Source organism: Anser anser, assembly GCF_964211835.1.
Source record: "Anser anser genome assembly, chromosome: 7".
Taxonomy (NCBI): domain Eukaryota; kingdom Metazoa; phylum Chordata; class Aves; order Anseriformes; family Anatidae; genus Anser; species Anser anser.
Genome location: NC_139727.1, coordinates 14,320,184 through 14,335,408, shown reverse-complemented (window position 1 = coordinate 14,335,408; position 15,225 = coordinate 14,320,184). Strand labels below are relative to the sequence as shown.

Sequence of the window (15,225 nt, the reverse complement as noted above, 5' to 3'; positions counted from 1 at the left end):
CAGGGTGTTTGTTGAGACTGTTTTGTACCTTTCCAAAGTAGAATGAAGAAGCCAGAATGTACTAATGAATCTGACCTCATCTGTTAAAAGAAAATTTTAGAACAGTGCTATCAAGGAGCATTATGGGGAACCAGTTTAGGGGCGATTTGTTTCTCACTGTTCATTTATATCACATACTGTGAAATTTGTTTTCTGTTCTTGGTTGGAAGTCTGATCGAGCATCATAAGGCAGAAAGCAGTGAAGGAGCTTGCAATTAATGAAAAACTAGCAGTAATCCTAAACCCAGTAAAGTTCAGAATTTTGCTTATATCCAAGCCTTATAAAGAAGCATGGTTAGGTGTGGTCATTGTTAGCACTGTTTTTGTAATCTCTGGTAGCATCGATACAGAGCAGAGAATAGAAAACCCAAGTGCGCCTTTAAACTTGTTAAATAAATTCCAAAGTGTTTTAAGCTGGAAATACAGATCCAGTCATTATTTTTATGGTTTGTTACATGTTAGTTCAGGTAGAAATAAAGGCTGGTTAGATTCCATAATATATTCAAATTGTGACATTCCCCAGAACAGGCTCCATTCTGAAACTGGTTTTAATTTTAAATTGTGAAGTGAACCGTGCATCTGGAAATGGCACAGTGAAGACTGCCTGCGTAACCTCAGTTTTGTTCTTCTGTGCATATCCATTACCAAACAGTCTTAAATTACATGATTACATACTAATTTTTTTTTGTCAAGATATGGCTCACTTCAGTCTGTTGTAGTTTGATGGTTTTATTAAATGAAGCAACACTGCACCTGTTGAACAATGAGGAGTAAATAATGAATGGCTGGCTTGTTGCATACCACGTGATGGGAATGCAGAGTGACGTTTATATTACTCAAAAGAGTAGTATGCAATTATTTAATTCAAGATCTTGGCTCTTTCAATGTGAGCTTTATGGTAAAGTGGACAGTCCTTTTATAGTAGTTTTGAGTGTTAAATTTAGCATTTTTAATAGCTTGTGTTTTTAAAAGGTTTGCGGGTAGCATCTTATCACAGCGTGTATTGTACAGAAGGCCACAAAACGATTGACAAGAACAGCTAATGTCTTCCTTCTTAATTGTCTTCTAGTTTTGACAGATCTTCTAGATGCTATGCACAATATTAGAGAAAAATTTGAAATTAAATCCCATTGTCAGTGTACCAGCAAGCAGAACATGCAAGCTGGCAAGCTCCCTGCAATGAATGGTGTGTCTCAGGTGAGTCCAAAATGTGTGTATACACGGCTGTCTGTTCAGATGTTCTGTTACTTGTGGATTTTCATATTTGAACAGTATCAGCCAAGTTTTAGTTTGCATATGCAATGTCTAAATGATATCGGTGTCTTTGAAATACATTAAGGCAATGTTATATACTTAAAAATAAATTTGTTCTTTACAGGTTTTGCAGAATGTCCTTAATCACAGTAATAAAATTTCTCTGTGCATGCCTGAGTCTCAACAGCAGAATACCCCTCAAAAGTCTGAGACAAATGGTAATACAAGTCCAAGGAGTGATGTGAGCACAGACAGCAAGTTAACACCCCCTGAATCGCAGTCACCGCTGCATTGGTTAGCTGATCTTGCAGAGCAGAAAGCCAGAGAAGAAAAGAAAGGTAGGTATATGCTTGATATTGTTATACCATGTGCATGATTTTGGGGGCACCAGTAATAAAGTAATTCAATGCACTAGGGAAAAATCAGTCTTATTTTCTGTTCAGCAAAAAGAAAAGATGATGCTCTTTTTCCCCGTAATTTGAGTCTTGAAACTTCAATGCCTTCTCCTGGTGGCATCAAAATTAGTTACCAGAGAAGCCACTGGTGGAATGCATGTGTAATATGGCAGTATTTCCAGCTACAGCATCTCTCATTTGTGACAGGTACTCACTCAGCTGCATGTCTGAGATGCTGAGGAAGGCCTTTTCATGGTCACAGTGTTTGTCTGCATTTTGAAGGATCTAGTTCATCTTCTGGTGTGTTTTCAGGTGCGCTAGTGCTACAGTATATTAATGAGCACTATAAAATGCAGGGTACCAGTGTGCCTATGCCTGCCTCATGATACACCAGTGTAAACTCCCAATGATTTTTTTTTGTTTTAGAGAACAAAGAGTGTCCTTCTGGAAAACATTCAAAGGAGGAGAAAGACCAGGATAATTTGGAGTCCCAAAACTGTAGAAGCTCCCCTCCTGCATCCCAGAACAATGAGCAGGGCTCAACCTTACGGGATTTGTTAACAACAACAGCAGGCAAACTGCGTCTAGGTTCTACAGATGCTGGTATTGCTTTTGCTCCAGTTTACTCTACAGGAACAGCAGTAAGTGTTTACAAGATGCATGTTTTTTATTTCAGGATTTGAAAATGTATGACATTTTGTTCTGGTAGTTAAAGTAGTGACAGGTGTATTGCCTTTTTTTTCCAAGTTTTCTCGAAGGAATTAGCACCTGTATGTATATATGCGCATACATGTTTGCTTAAAGTATATGTGTTTAGTGATAATTTATATGTATAATGAAGAAAATGTCTGTGAAGTTAGATAAAGCATTTACTTGGCAACATGAAGGAAGATTCTAATATTTTGAGTTTTGTTTTAACTGTATATTTCCAACTTGTTCCATGTAAGAAAGCTTGTGGTTTTCTACACAGAAAGTATATAACTGTAAGCTTTTAATTGACAATGAAATGTCAGTCATCCAGAAAAAAAGGTATCACATTAATTTTATTTGCTTTCACATTGTTTAAACACACTTCTGTTTGTTTTCTAATAGAGTGGCAAGAGTGGACGGACTGTGCCAAACATTCTCGATGACATAATTGCTTCAGTGGTAGAAAACAAGATTCCACCAAATAGAGCACCAAAGATAAATGTAAAATCTGAAATAAAAGATGAGCCAAAGGATGACAGAAAATGTATTCAGGATGACGGCAACAAGTTGTACAGTGATATTCAGTATTCTTGGATCTGCGATAAGCATGTTTTGTGGCTCAGAGACCATAAAAACATTAACAACTGGAAGCTTTTCAAAGAGTGCTGGAAACAGGGGAGGGTAGGTATTGAGCAGTTTGGTCTATAAAGTGACCTCAGTATGAACTCTGGAGAACATGTTACAGGACAGTTTGTGTAACTCCACATTTGAAAACATGTTGTTAGCACATTTTATTACAGTGGGCAAAAGCTAGTCAGGTATATTCCACATACGAACCTTGTGTAGTTGAAACCTCACTTAACTGTTAGTAATGAATAAGGAACCACTGCTACGGAGATGGAACCTCTGAAAAGACGTGTGATGTCTTGGGTGTGGTTGCTGCTGATGGAAGTTTCTGTAACAGCTCAGTGTGGCCAGAGCCTTCAGTGTACATTTCAGATAGATTTGTATTATAGTTTTAATTCAAGGAGGTGTTTTCTTTATAAAGGATAATTACTACTTTTTTTTCTTTTTCTTTTTTCTAACAGCCTGTTCTTGTGTCCGGTATGCATAAGAAAATGAATTTCAGCCTGTGGAAAGCTGAGTCAATTAGTCTAGATTTTGGAAACCAGCAAGCTGATATCTTGAATTGCAAAGACAGTATTATTTCAAACACCAACGTCAAAGAGTTCTGGGATGGTTTTGAAGATGTTTCAAGTATGTTGTTTTGAATTACTATCATGGAAGATCATTATAAGCTTAGTTATTATCCTGTATTGTTCCATAGATTCTAAACACAGTCAATGTTAGAAACTGCAATTTAAAGCATTATTTTGGATCTTAAGACTTTGAAGAAATTAATTTAAGAAGAAAGCTCTAGATAATCTGTTTCAAGAGAATGTGATGAAAACTTCTATTTTGTACCTTTGCAGAATTCAAGATACACTAATATACCATCTCCTCGGTTAGGTCTGACTAAGAAAATGAATAACTTCACCGGTTCCTTAATTACTTGAGTGTGTTTTGTGTCTTTCTTGAATCTCTAACTTAATAATCCCGTTTTACATATGAAGCCTTTATATACAGCTTAATAGTTCAGTTATATGTTTTAGTTGAATAAAGTAAAACACCTGTGGCGTATTAGTTCTTAGTAATTTCTGTGTTACTTGCAGAACGGCAGAAAGTAAAAAATGGGGAAACAGCTCTACTAAAATTGAAAGATTGGCCTTCTGGTGAAGATTTCAAGGCTATGATGCCAGCAAGGTATTGGAGTTTAATATTTAGATATTCTTAAGTCAATCTGTTGTTTTTTTTTCTCTCTGTGTAATGACACAAATTATTTTTTCTTTTTTTCTCCAGATATGAGGACTTACTGAAAAGTTTACCCTTGCCTGAATACTGTAGTCCAGAAGGAAAACTAAATTTGGCTTCTCATCTGCCAGGATTTTTTGTCCGTCCAGATTTGGGACCCAGACTATGCAGTGCATATGGTGAGTATGCCCTAGAATTGTAGCAGTTACCTCTTCCCTTAAAATTATAGATATCATTTGTTAGTGCTTGATAGAAAGCTGAGCTTGCTTAGAGGATAGTTACTGACTGAACGTTGGAGAAATCCTTTACTGACTGGGACGTTAACAGTACGTGTACCTCAGCCATGAGAGTTTATATGCTTCTGCGTTTGTCTTTTCTTGTGCTGTTACGGTCTTCTGAAGGAGATAAATGATTAGTTACTTTTCACAAAGAGTTCCCATCTTCAGTAATTCCATATGACAAGGGACTTCATGAAGTATTAGTGTTTATAATTCTAGTCATAAACAAATCTCAGAACTTTTCTTGTAATTTTTATCTGTGTTGTATATTGTACACTCAAAGATCTCTTTAAAAAGATTGTTTCCCTCAGACCTTTTCCAGCTGCTACTTCTTTTGCAAACAAGCTTGTTCAATTCTGGTTTACAAATTGTTTTAATAGCATAAGAAATGAGTTGTAATTTGTGGCATCATAGCTTTGATAATAAAAAATAAAAATAAATCCAGATGTCCTTTAAAATGAACACATTAAAGATAGCGATCAAGAATTGGTCTGAAGAACTGAGTCATTTACGACAGTTATATGTAATACTGCTCTAAGGCGTAGTGTTCTGACATGTCCTTTTGACTTGAGCATATATTTTTTCACCTCTTAGAACTAAACTTAATTTTCCTCTTTGGGGATTTATTTTAAATAGGAACTTGGTTTATAGCCAGGCATAAAATTAAGGCTTTGATTTCCTTTGTATTGACTTTAATTTTACCTCAAATTTTTATTTGTAACATAGGTGTGGCTGCTACTAAAGACCATGATATAGGAACTACAAATCTCCATATTGAAGTTTCCGATGTAGTGAACATCCTTGTTTATGTTGGCATAGCAAAAGGAAATGGTGTACTTTCCAAATCAGGTAAAGCTCATTGTAAATAGGTGTAAATAGACTGAATGTGTCACTTTTAAATTTGACAATGCTTTCTTGAAGTGCATGAAGTACTAGCTTAAACTTGGGAGCTTCATTGTCTCAAGATTTGCCAGCAAATAAATTCTGCCTAAAATACACTGCAGTTTATGAATTATGACATTGTATTTCAAACTCTTTAAATTTATTTATTTATTTATCTATTTATGCTATTACCTGTAATTGATGTTCCATTCCTGTGTTGGGCTGGTAGAGCTAAAGAAAGTTCTAATGTTAGGATGATGTATTTGCCAAACCCTCTGTTTATTCTGCTCCGTATGGATGCACTGTGTTTGCTTTATTCTGTTTGGGCTATAATGTAATTTTTCAGCACTGCGGAGCTTAAGTTGGTGTATGTTAGCTCTCTGTATGAGGTTCATTGCCTATGTGAAAGTCCTTAAATCACTGAAATAGTTTTATTTCCTTTCCCTGCTCTGTTGTCCTCTGATTCCATAATCAGCAAATGTAGATTAAGGGTGCAACTAATAGAACTGCAGTGTAAGGTTTGCTGTCTTTTACTTGCTTTGGAGTTGCTTGTGTATGCAGCGAGTTAATACCAGCAAAACTTCAGCAAATGGGGGGGGAAGTCTAGTTTATTGACTAGCTGCTGCAGAACGGTATGGAAAACACTGCTACTACTACTGACTGCAGAAGAACACCTTTTCTGTCTTTTAATTTTTTGGTCCCAACCCTGCTTATTTATTTCTGGTAGGAGAAACGTGTTCTAACAAATTTGAGAGATGTAAAAGGGAGTTTAAAAATTAAATGTGGCTTTAAAGGTAACTACAGCATTCATGTTACAACTTTCTAATTAAAGAAGATGAACAAAAAGATCATTCTGTTGTGTTCACCAAACTTTTATCTGCATAGTCGCACGCAACAAATATGAAAAGATGTTTTGTTTCAGTTCTTCCACTGTCTCACTCTTGAAAAATATTTTTGTAAAATCCTAGGAGTACTGAAGAAGTTTGAAGAAGAAGATTTGGATGACCTTTTAAGGAAGCGGTTGAAAGATTCAAGTGAATTACCTGGTGCTTTATGGCACATTTATGCTGGCAAAGATGCTGACAAGATAAGGGAATTTCTGCAAAAGGTTAGATTTACAGTGGATATTTTATGAATATAATTTAAATAACTGTTAAAGGGGGTGTGGGGCAAAACCTCCAAACCCACCCCTATGCTATGCAAGGTGGGAGGAAGCAAAATTCTTTCTTTTATATCCATAAATTATGGATATAAAAGGATATATATGGATATATGGGTAACCTGCTGCATCAGTCAATGAATGAAATACATAACATGGTACGTACTCATCTGTTAAGAGTTACAGGTAGTCTGAAGGTTCAGGAGAACATAGAGATTATTCTTATGTAATTCTCTTTTCTAATGTAATGTTTTTTAAAAATTATTATTATTTACTAGCATTTAAATGATACTGCTTTTCCCCAATGCTTGTGTTACCAAATGCTGAAATATTTGTGAATTTTCCCATTAAAAACAAAAAAAAACCTGCAATCCAGCAACCACTGATCTTCTTAGTGACCAGTCTTCATTAGCTCAGACAAAAAAACTGCCTTGTCTCTTAATGAACATGAAAGCAGTGGGGATAATGTACCCAAGGACAAAATTCTACAACATGACCTACTGCACGGATATTCTTTATTCAGCATGTGATAAACAAGTCAGAGCCACCTTAGAACCTCCCAGGTCACTACTTACAACGTAGGACCAATGGTCACCATTGGGCTGTAGGCAACGATCAGTGCCAGTACATTTAGAGATACCATGTTGGAAGCAATTTTCTGAGCCCTGCCTTTAGCAAGTTTTCACACTCTAGAAGGTGGTCTTGATGGATGACCTCAAATCGCTAATATAAAACTGAAGCGGTTGCTCAAGGAAAAATCACCAAAAGAAATCTTAACTGTTTTCTGCTGTGGCATTAATTTAGATGAGTTTTAGCTGGGTAAAGAAAAGGGGGCCATAAATGATCTGGAGACCAATGTTTCTACCACAAGCCGGAAAAGCATAGGAAATTCAGCAGTAAAAATTCTCTTGGACTGTAAACCTGTATTTCAGTCCCATGGCATCTGTCCGCTGGTGACTCAAACATTTGCTCTTTGGCAAGCTGAACTGTGGGGAAAAATGAGCACTAAAGAACAAAATTACAGCTAATTCCAGGAAAATATGAACTGTACATCCAGTCTTTTCTGTATATTCAAAAACTTGATGCTCCTAAAGTAGAGGTGGTGGCTCTTAGGTTTGGACAAGAAAGCTGGGGGTGGCTGTGGTGAACAAAAGAGTGAACACAAGGGAATGGGTGGACAATGCATATTATTCAGAGTTTCTTCTTTAGAGCAATTAAGGGGCACTGTGGAACTCTTGGAGCAACAGATTTAAAACAGAAAGAAGTATTTTAGATGCTGTGTCACTAGGTTTGTCATTTGCTACCAGAGCTTGCCATGGTATCCAGAACTGAATCTCATGACGCCTTCTATTTTTGGTGTGGTGGTATTTTTGAAATACATAATTGGAGATGAATTGATGAATAGACCCCGGGACCACTTTGCTGATAAGAGAGAAAATCTCAGTAACTCATTTAGTACAGGAGAGAGGTGATTCGTGCACAGGAACAGTTTCAAGGTCTGCATCACATAATTAAGTATATTTAACATTATTATGAATAAAAAATGTATGTTTTCCATGAGATAATTGTCTCTGGAGTCATGACAGGTGGATTGGATATATGTTTTGTTTTTTGTCTGTAGTCACTGTGATTCATCAGTTAGCAATTGATTAAGGGTAATACTTGTTCCTTTGTGGTTAACTTCATAAGAAAAGGTTGTTGATGTTTAAGTCTAATGCTTTGTCAGGAAGTTTTTTTTTATTTATTATTTTTCATTGTCCATCATGAGCAGTACTGTAGCTTTGTAAGTTAAGTATACTTCGGTACATGTACAATTTAAGTAGCAAAAGGTTCAGCTTCTTATAAAAGTAACTTGGGATCCTTTCTGTACTTACAGATAGCAAAAGAGCAAGGCTTAGAAGTTTTACCAGAGCATGATCCAATACGTGATCAGAGTTGGTATGTGAACAAAAAGCTTCGCCAAAGACTTCTTGAAGAATATGGAGTAAAAACCTGTACGGTTATTCAGTTTCTTGGTGATGCTATTATTCTACCAGCAGGAGCACTTCATCAGGTAAAATACACAGGTTTAAAGACATACAGGATTAAATAACATAACATAAATGTCATAAAATAACTTTTTTCAAAAACATACTGCATTTGTTTTCAGGTTAGATTTTCTTCGTGGTAACAGAGTATAGGAATGTGTTACAAGCTCTATCTGTTTGTACTAGCCTAGTACTAGCCAGTACTAACAAACAACAATTCAAACATTTGAAATACTGTTTCATTCTTCTTCTAAAATGAAAAATGATCAGACTATTATTAATTACTTTCTTCACTTATTTCATGAGTAACTTTCTAAATAAACTGGTGCTACTTAGGAGAGTGTTAAGTTAATCTGTCTTCTTCTAAACCCAAGGTAACTTAACCCCTGGAGAGGCAGGGGGAAGGAACCCAGAAGGATGAACACCTAGATGTCAAGTGTCCTCTTGTTTTCTGCCTTTAGCTATAGGGAATTGTGGAGAAAGTTTGTGTTTAATTAACAAGATGGTTATGCAACAGGGTTTGGGTGTTGGTTTTGTGCACCATATTGAGTTCCTTTATCCACAGAGGAAGGTACATCAATCACCAGGAGTTAGCACTGTCCCTTCAGCAACTCTTCTTGCCATCAGGAGTGGTTCAGCTTTGGCAGAGCTAGGCTGATATTTTTTTCTCAGTTCTGTAAGCGAAAGTACTGCTAATAGAGTAGTTTCACAGAAAGGTATATGAATTTGTGCAGCAAGCTTTAGTCCTCCCTGCACGTAAATCTTGTTACTTTTTTTTTTTCCTCACAGTCTGCAAATTTCACCTCTTTGGTGGAAAGCGGAAGAAAGCATGATTGTTCACATGTGATTTTTTTGGATTGTTCTAGTCCGTCCGTCTGTCCCCCCTCCCCCATATGAATTTTGTCCTTTTAAAACGGGAAAGGGAGCCTGCTTTCTTGCTGCCTTGCCAGCTGTCAAGCACCAATAATTAGGTAGCTGACAATCAAGGAATGAGGAGCATCCCCTCCCTGCAGTAGGGGTTGTAAACCATCTTGTTATTAAAGATTCATCAGTGATCTGCACTTGGCTTCAAGCGAGGTGAGGCCTTTTTGAAGACGCCACGGTTTCGTTTCTGATCTGCAGATCAGCTTCCAGCTCTTCTGAGCACAGAGGGAGCAGTGGCTTGCTGTGTCACCGTGACCAGAGTGCTGGGGTTTTCTGCGTAAAAAAAAGAGATGACTGGGTTGTAGTGATGACAAGTGTAATGTCCCTAATCTGTCTGCTGGCTATTGCAGTTGCTTGTCCATTGAAAGCAACAGGTATCTTACCCAGACTAGATTCCTTCATCATTGAGTTTCACATGGCTGTGTTAACCCTAGATGATCTGTGTGGATTTGTTTGCACCAAAAACAAACAAAACAAGCAAGCAAGCAAACAAAAAGACAAACCCCAAATACTGGGTTGTAGATTGCCTTCCCCGTGCCGTGTCTCCAGTGGCTGGCACTTTCTAAGCCCTTACAAAAAGGTGAAGGAATGTCTGGCGTTGCTGATATTCTTAGCTCTCGTTAGGTTAAAGCAGTTTGGATTCCCATAGTCAGTAGGATTTGTGTTGCATTCTCCATTAACCTTACTCTGATCTCTTGAAACAAGGGAGATCATCCCAGATAGACTGAAAAGGGAACGCACAGAAAATCATAAACATACTAGGAAAATCGTTTTACGTAGCATGAGGCATTTATATAAGGTATGCAGAATACAAAACATGAAGTTGTGGGACTGTTCCAGGCTTCCCTAGAGTTTGCAGGTTTCAGGGCCAAAAATAAGACCACTGTTATCTTTATCTCGTTGGCTTCAAACTCCAAATTGCTTTTGAAGTGGTAATGCTCGCTTTTGGCACCAAGGAGTTAATAACATGGTGTTTTTAAAACCGTAGTGGGTGAAGCTGAGAACCTTTTCATCTTCAGTAAGTTCCTGTGAATCTGCCACGTAGGAGGAAATGAAAGCATCGTGTTCTTTCATGTACATGTATAGTACTCTTTCTTTATAGAGATGCATAAATACTGACCTTAGGGATCAGCACCAACACTTCATATATACAAAGCACATTTAAACGCTTAAAAATAAGTCTGAACAAGAATACGTACCGGGTTAAGTTTACATGTTAAGCATTTCAGGTTTACATGTTAAGTGTTTCAGATTTACATGCACATCATGAATCCTTAATAACTAAAACTGGATGACAGTTGATAGTAAATTTGGTGGTAAATCAGCATTTTTATTTTTATTTGCTTATCTGTAATGTTGTGGAACAGAGGAAATAAGGGCAATGTGTGGAGCTAGGGAGCCCAGTTGCCTGTGATCACTGTGTGGTGTAGTCAGACACTTTTATCCTGGAACCTGTTAGGTTTGTTGTCTCATACTTATTCCGACATGCTGATCTAGAATTTTACTGCTCTTAATGTGGGGGAGGTTGTTTAGTTTTTTTATATATCCTTTTTTCTTTCCAGCTTCTGTGGATTAACATCTGGCTTAAAGTAACTTGTTAGTATTTTATAGTAGCATAAACAATTCCTCTTGCTTCCTGGAAAAAAAAAAGGGGGGTGAGGGGATTTAGGGTGTAGTGTTGGACTAGTCTCTGTATTATGGATGCTTCCCTTAATGTACCTTGAGTGTTTCTCTGTAGGTTTTTGGTCTCCTTCTTGGCTGTACAGATAGAGGAGCTCAGAAGTGTCCCCTGCTTTGCTAATATTGGGGTCTCATTCTTTCTCCAGCGCTTGCAACAACAAGCCCTCAGCTCTTCAGCAAACATTCCTAGCTAAAAAAAAATGCCTTTGTTCTTGTTCTTTTGAAGGATATGCTCTTTCTGCAGCTCCATTCTGGGTCAGCCTGTATCACAGTCTTCCTCCAGGGATGTCCTCCTTGGTTTTAATTTGGTGATTCTTATCCAAATTTGCAAAATATTTTAGCGATAAATTGAAAGATAGCAAGACTTGAGTCGGTGGTGGAAATGTGTTGTTCAGACTAAATGCAAAAATTGTTATAGTAGAACAGGTTATTATAATGTTGTTTTTTATAATTGTATTATCTTGATTAACAGCGGAATTATATATTGCAAAATAACATGCTGCAGGTAATAGGACATCCTGGAGATGTTAGGATAAGCAGGTATGCTAAAGGCCTGGGAGCTGCGTATGCAGAGCTGCCGGGCTGCGCGCTAGCCCTGGGGTCTGGCCCTGCAGGAAATGGCTGATGCACAGCGTGAGGACAGGAGGGAGGCAGCTGAGCAGCGAGGAGCTGCGGCAGTGGGTTGGACCGCCCTTTCCTCCAGCCCGGCTGAGGTCTGGGGCTGTTCAGATGCTCACCCATCTCCTGCGCCCTGCAGGAAAATCTCTGCTTCACGTGGGCTGAGTGTGAAGCCGCGCTCTCAGCTCAGCTGGAACTGGCACAGTCGTGGGAGTGTTGTAGTCCTTGCCCTGCGAACCTCAGGGGAATCGTTGCTAAACATATTTATGAGTGTGTCATGATGGCGGCTGGCATTCTAAATCTGTGTAAGTAGAACTGCCTATGGGCTGTCAGCGGGGCATTCCCATGTTAAGCACCAGACAGGCAAGGTACGTTCTGTCATCCCCCCAAAGACCAATAAGACAGGCACTGGCTGGGAACATTTAAGGCACAGCAAAATGAATGATGTGACAGCAGTGAATACTGTCAGCTGTCTGATGAAGGGAGGCAGCGAGATGAAATTGGTAACATCCTGTCTCAGTGAGGAGAAAGTGAAAGAGCCATATGGGATTTGCATGGGTTGAAAAGCAAAACAAGGGCAGGTATGGACTTGAAACAGGTGAAAAGCCTGCAAGGGAGGAGAGGGGGCTGGAGCCAGCTGCTTGTCTGCACAGAGCTCAGGCATTTCACCTGAAGCTCTAGGAAACTCCGTGAGCGCCTCATGGTGGCACCTCTGCAGCTCTTCCCTCACTCGTGGCTTTTTTGCTCTTTGGAAGTTGAGGCCGTGTGGCATCAACAAGCTCTCTTCAGTTCCTGGATTGCTTCAGTTTTGATGCATACACAGAAGGAAACTGTACTGCCTTGTCTTTCCTGATGATTATGAGGTTGCAGAAGCCTGATGTGCAATGCTAGCATCAAGCTACATGTTAATCTCTAGGATTTCACCTGTAAAGGGGTAAACCACCTTATAAAGTCAGACTCTGGCAGTGTTTCTGAAAAAGAAAATAATTTTAAAATAAAATGCTGTGTCCTCAGCTGTGTAAGCCGTGAAGGTTTGAACATCAGGCATCACAAGAGAAACTTAGGACTCTAACTTAAAAAAATCTGGATGTTACTAGATGCAAGCTTAAAATCTGCAGACCTGTATCACTAACGAGCAGGGTGGGATTGTTGTTTGCTACAGTAGCAGAGGCACCCCTCCCCGCTCCCCAGAGGCTTGCTAGGTTTGCAGAATTGATGTTGCACAACTTGGTGAGCAGCTGTTAGAACTTGGGGAAGGGAGGTTTTTGACATGCTGCAGAAATGGTGTAATTTGTAGAGGTTTGAGGGTGAATCATGGTAAACGTATATTATTTCTGAATAAGACGAACAGAAGCCGATAGGTTACAACCAGGAAGCATTTTCCTTTTTCTTACCCTCCAGATACGACCTGGTGGCAGGAGATGGTGTCCACTTCTCTCCGCAGGTTCCTCTCATCAGTAAAGGAAACGTTAAAGGAAAAATAAGTGTTTTTGTCCTTTGGGGACCTGCTGCTTTATCCATGGCTTCTTTTTTCCTTTTAAATATTTTGACCAGCAATTACTTGTCAGTGAGCATGGCAAGTTCTGCCTGGCCGAGTTTGGTGGCAGCTTGCAGCGTGTCCAAGTGGCCCAAGGAGCCTGGTCTGTCAGGCAGGGCTGCGGCTGCGTTGGGCTGCGGTGCCTGCGCGGTGTTTTGGAAATGGCTGCGCAGCAGTGCTACACAGCAGCAGTTCCTGTACGGCTGGTAAAAGGATGTGCGGAATCGCACATCAGGGTATGCTGAAAAAATGCTGGAGCTGACTGCAGGAAGAAGTGCCAGAGCACTGGCAAATGCGTTATTGTTCAGTGTGTGTCTTCTACCAGAATCCAGCTTACCTAAGTCGAATAGGCTTAATTGCTCTCTACATAAAATGTATAAAGGCATCCTTCAGTCTGATAAGTATGTGGTTTTAGAGATCTCAAGTCCCACTCTTCTCTCAGGTGTCCCTGCCAAAGAACAACCCCAAAATACTAATTATGACTCTTATTTTTATTTTGGATAGGTGCAAAATTTTCACAGCTGCGTTCAAGTAACTGAAGACTTTGTGTCTCCAGAACATCTTGTACAGTCATTTCATTTAACGCAGGAGCTGCGGCTGTCAAAGGAAGAAATCAATTATGATGATAAACTGCAGGTAGGAAATGAATTCTGCTCTGGAAGCTGTTGTGAAGGCAGGGCATGCTCGGGCTCATTGAAATGCGGAGCAGTGCGTGGAGCTACTTCCTCGCTGCTGTTCACACAGAATAACAATGAGCAGCAGCATGAATGCCAGGGTGTAAATGACTCTCCCTTGAATTGCTGTTTCTATTTATTTATTTCACATAATGTTTTAAAATGTGTAAAAAGGTGTTTCCTTTTGCACTGACTTGATTCTTCAGCCTTCCTTTTTTTTTTTTTTAACATCCATTAAGCTTAGTCCTAAATGTAGTTACTTTTAGGAGTTCCTTAGGAAGTAAGCCTTACTAAAATGTCTGATGTTCTTGCAGGTTAAAAATATCTTGTATCATGCAGTTAAAGAAATGGTGAGAGCGCTGAAGATTCATGAAAGTGAAATGGAAGATATGGAAGAGAACTAAGCTCTCTCTGCTTTTTTGTGTTAACATCAAATGGAGGTTATTTTTTTCTAATATATGAACAGTATGCACACTAATTTAAGCTTCACAAACCATCAGTGCCAAGAAAATATAGTCATCGTATTTACTTGTTAATGACACTGCAACGGTAGAGCTTCATATCACAGCCACTGTGATTACATGTTAGACTTGCAAACAATGAAGCAGCATTCTGCTGTCCTGTATTATAATGTACATGAAGTTTGTGAAATGTCAAAGATTTAAGATGATGTATTTATTTTTGGAAAAAACACAAAATTCTATGCTATATTGTTGATCAAATGTAAATGTGACTTGTACAGTTTGCTAAAATAATTCAGATATTTTTCACTACATTGAGACAGTTACTGTGAGAGTAGGACACAAACACCAGCTATTGCCTGCATTTGGGATCTTGCTGAGTCCGCACAGCAGTCATGTCATAATCTGAAAATTACTGCCAAATAATTGTAAACTTTGTAAAATATAAAGTATATAAAGTAGATATTAAATACAGACACTTCAGTATTTTATTGAAGCTATTCAGTGTACAATTAAACGTTTTCAAAAGGTGTAATTTATTTAAAAATTGTCTCATTTTGGTAAAATTTATGTGAACTTTTAAAGCTAAATATTAAACTTAATATGCTATGTAAATATATACATATATACATTCAATGATGTATTTTTTTAAAACATTGGCTTGCTTTAATTTGTTAAAAGTGCAAGTGTTACACATGCTTTGTACATTGAAGTTGAAAGGGGTTTTACATTTTCCATTAAAAGAACTTTATCAAA

At 38.4% G+C, this 15,225-nt stretch overlaps 1 protein-coding gene across 6 annotated transcripts in view; it reads left to right on the top strand.

Annotated features, from left to right (window-relative positions):
- Nucleotides 1-15,225, top strand: part of JMJD1C (jumonji domain containing 1C) — a gene marked incomplete at its 5' end in the record, with an annotated part of 157,850 nt that extends 142,625 nt beyond the window's left edge. For all 6 annotated transcript variants that reach the window (XM_083843931.1, XM_083843933.1, XM_083843936.1 and 3 more), the window contains 12 exons: nucleotides 1,109-1,236; nucleotides 1,418-1,631; nucleotides 2,115-2,329; nucleotides 2,781-3,059; nucleotides 3,467-3,635; nucleotides 4,091-4,181; nucleotides 4,278-4,408; nucleotides 5,234-5,356; nucleotides 6,358-6,497; nucleotides 8,425-8,601; nucleotides 13,839-13,970; nucleotides 14,323-15,225. In XM_083843931.1, the coding sequence (XP_083700057.1) occupies nucleotides 1,109-1,236; nucleotides 1,418-1,631; nucleotides 2,115-2,329; nucleotides 2,781-3,059; nucleotides 3,467-3,635; nucleotides 4,091-4,181; nucleotides 4,278-4,408; nucleotides 5,234-5,356; nucleotides 6,358-6,497; nucleotides 8,425-8,601; nucleotides 13,839-13,970; nucleotides 14,323-14,412 (1,889 nt within the window). In that variant the 3' untranslated portion in view covers nucleotides 14,413-15,225. The remainder of the gene's footprint in view (nucleotides 1-1,108; nucleotides 1,237-1,417; nucleotides 1,632-2,114; nucleotides 2,330-2,780; nucleotides 3,060-3,466; nucleotides 3,636-4,090; nucleotides 4,182-4,277; nucleotides 4,409-5,233; nucleotides 5,357-6,357; nucleotides 6,498-8,424; nucleotides 8,602-13,838; nucleotides 13,971-14,322) is intronic.